The following is a 788-nucleotide window of genomic DNA, read 5'->3' on the forward strand; positions in this document are numbered from 1 at the left end:
GGCTGCAGCAGCACAGACTCTCACCGCCATGGCTTCGGTCTTGACGTCGTCGCTGCTGTCGGGAGCGGTCAGGTCCACCAGCACCGGACACACCAGGCTCTCCACGTCTCCTCGCTCCATCAGCTCCTGCTCCAGCAGAACCAGCAGCGCCGCCTGACTCGTCTTACGCACCTGACCGGGACACAGCAGCAGCAGCAGGCTCTTTATCAGCGCTCCTGAGGAACCGCAGCAGCACACACAGCTCACACCTACCAGGTTGTTCTGGTCGGACAGGTATCGCACCACGATGGGAAGCAGGAACTTGGAGAAGGCGAAGGGAATGGAAGGTCTGTTCTCCTGACAGAAGATGGCGATGTGTGGGATTTGCTCCATGAGCTCCGCTCGAACCGTCGGCTCTGACGAACAAACGGCATGCCGTTAAAACTACAAACCATAAAGCAGCCGGAGAAACAAGACATGGCTGGATATACATGAGCGATGCTGAAATATGAATGTGTGCTTCAGCTGATAATGCATGAAGATATGAAACGATCAAACAGCTCGAACAGAAGCTTCATGAACCACCAAATTAAAGATGGATCTGTATTACAAGTTTTCTGAAATGCTGTTTAAATTTGAAAATGATGCATTTTCTATTTAAATAAACATGCGTTTGCATTTTGCATAAAATTAATATTTGACAAAAATTCTAAGATTTTTCCAGGAGAAACTTTTTTAAAATGTACATTAAACGTGTGTGTGAGTGAGTGTGTGAGAGAGTGTGTGTGTGTTTGTGTGTGTGTGTGTGA

The 788-nt window shown here is 48.0% G+C and overlaps 1 protein-coding gene across 1 annotated transcript; it reads right to left on the reverse strand.

Annotated features, from left to right (window-relative positions):
• Positions 1-14: 14 nt before the first annotated feature.
• Positions 15-526, reverse strand: LOC107735427 (serine/threonine-protein phosphatase 4 regulatory subunit 1-like; the record flags this gene model as incomplete). The annotated part of the gene is made up of 2 exons (XM_016547112.1): positions 253-526; positions 15-171 (listed from the first exon to the last, which is right to left on the reverse strand). Coding segments are annotated over exons 1-2 (277 nt in total), but the record flags the coding sequence as incomplete, so codon positions are not given.
• Positions 527-788: the final 262 nt, after the last annotated feature.

Source organism: Sinocyclocheilus rhinocerous, unplaced genomic scaffold, assembly GCF_001515625.1.
Source record: "Sinocyclocheilus rhinocerous isolate Xijiao unplaced genomic scaffold, SAMN03320098_v1.1 C36051836, whole genome shotgun sequence".
Taxonomy (NCBI): Eukaryota; Metazoa; Chordata; class Actinopteri; order Cypriniformes; family Cyprinidae; genus Sinocyclocheilus; species Sinocyclocheilus rhinocerous.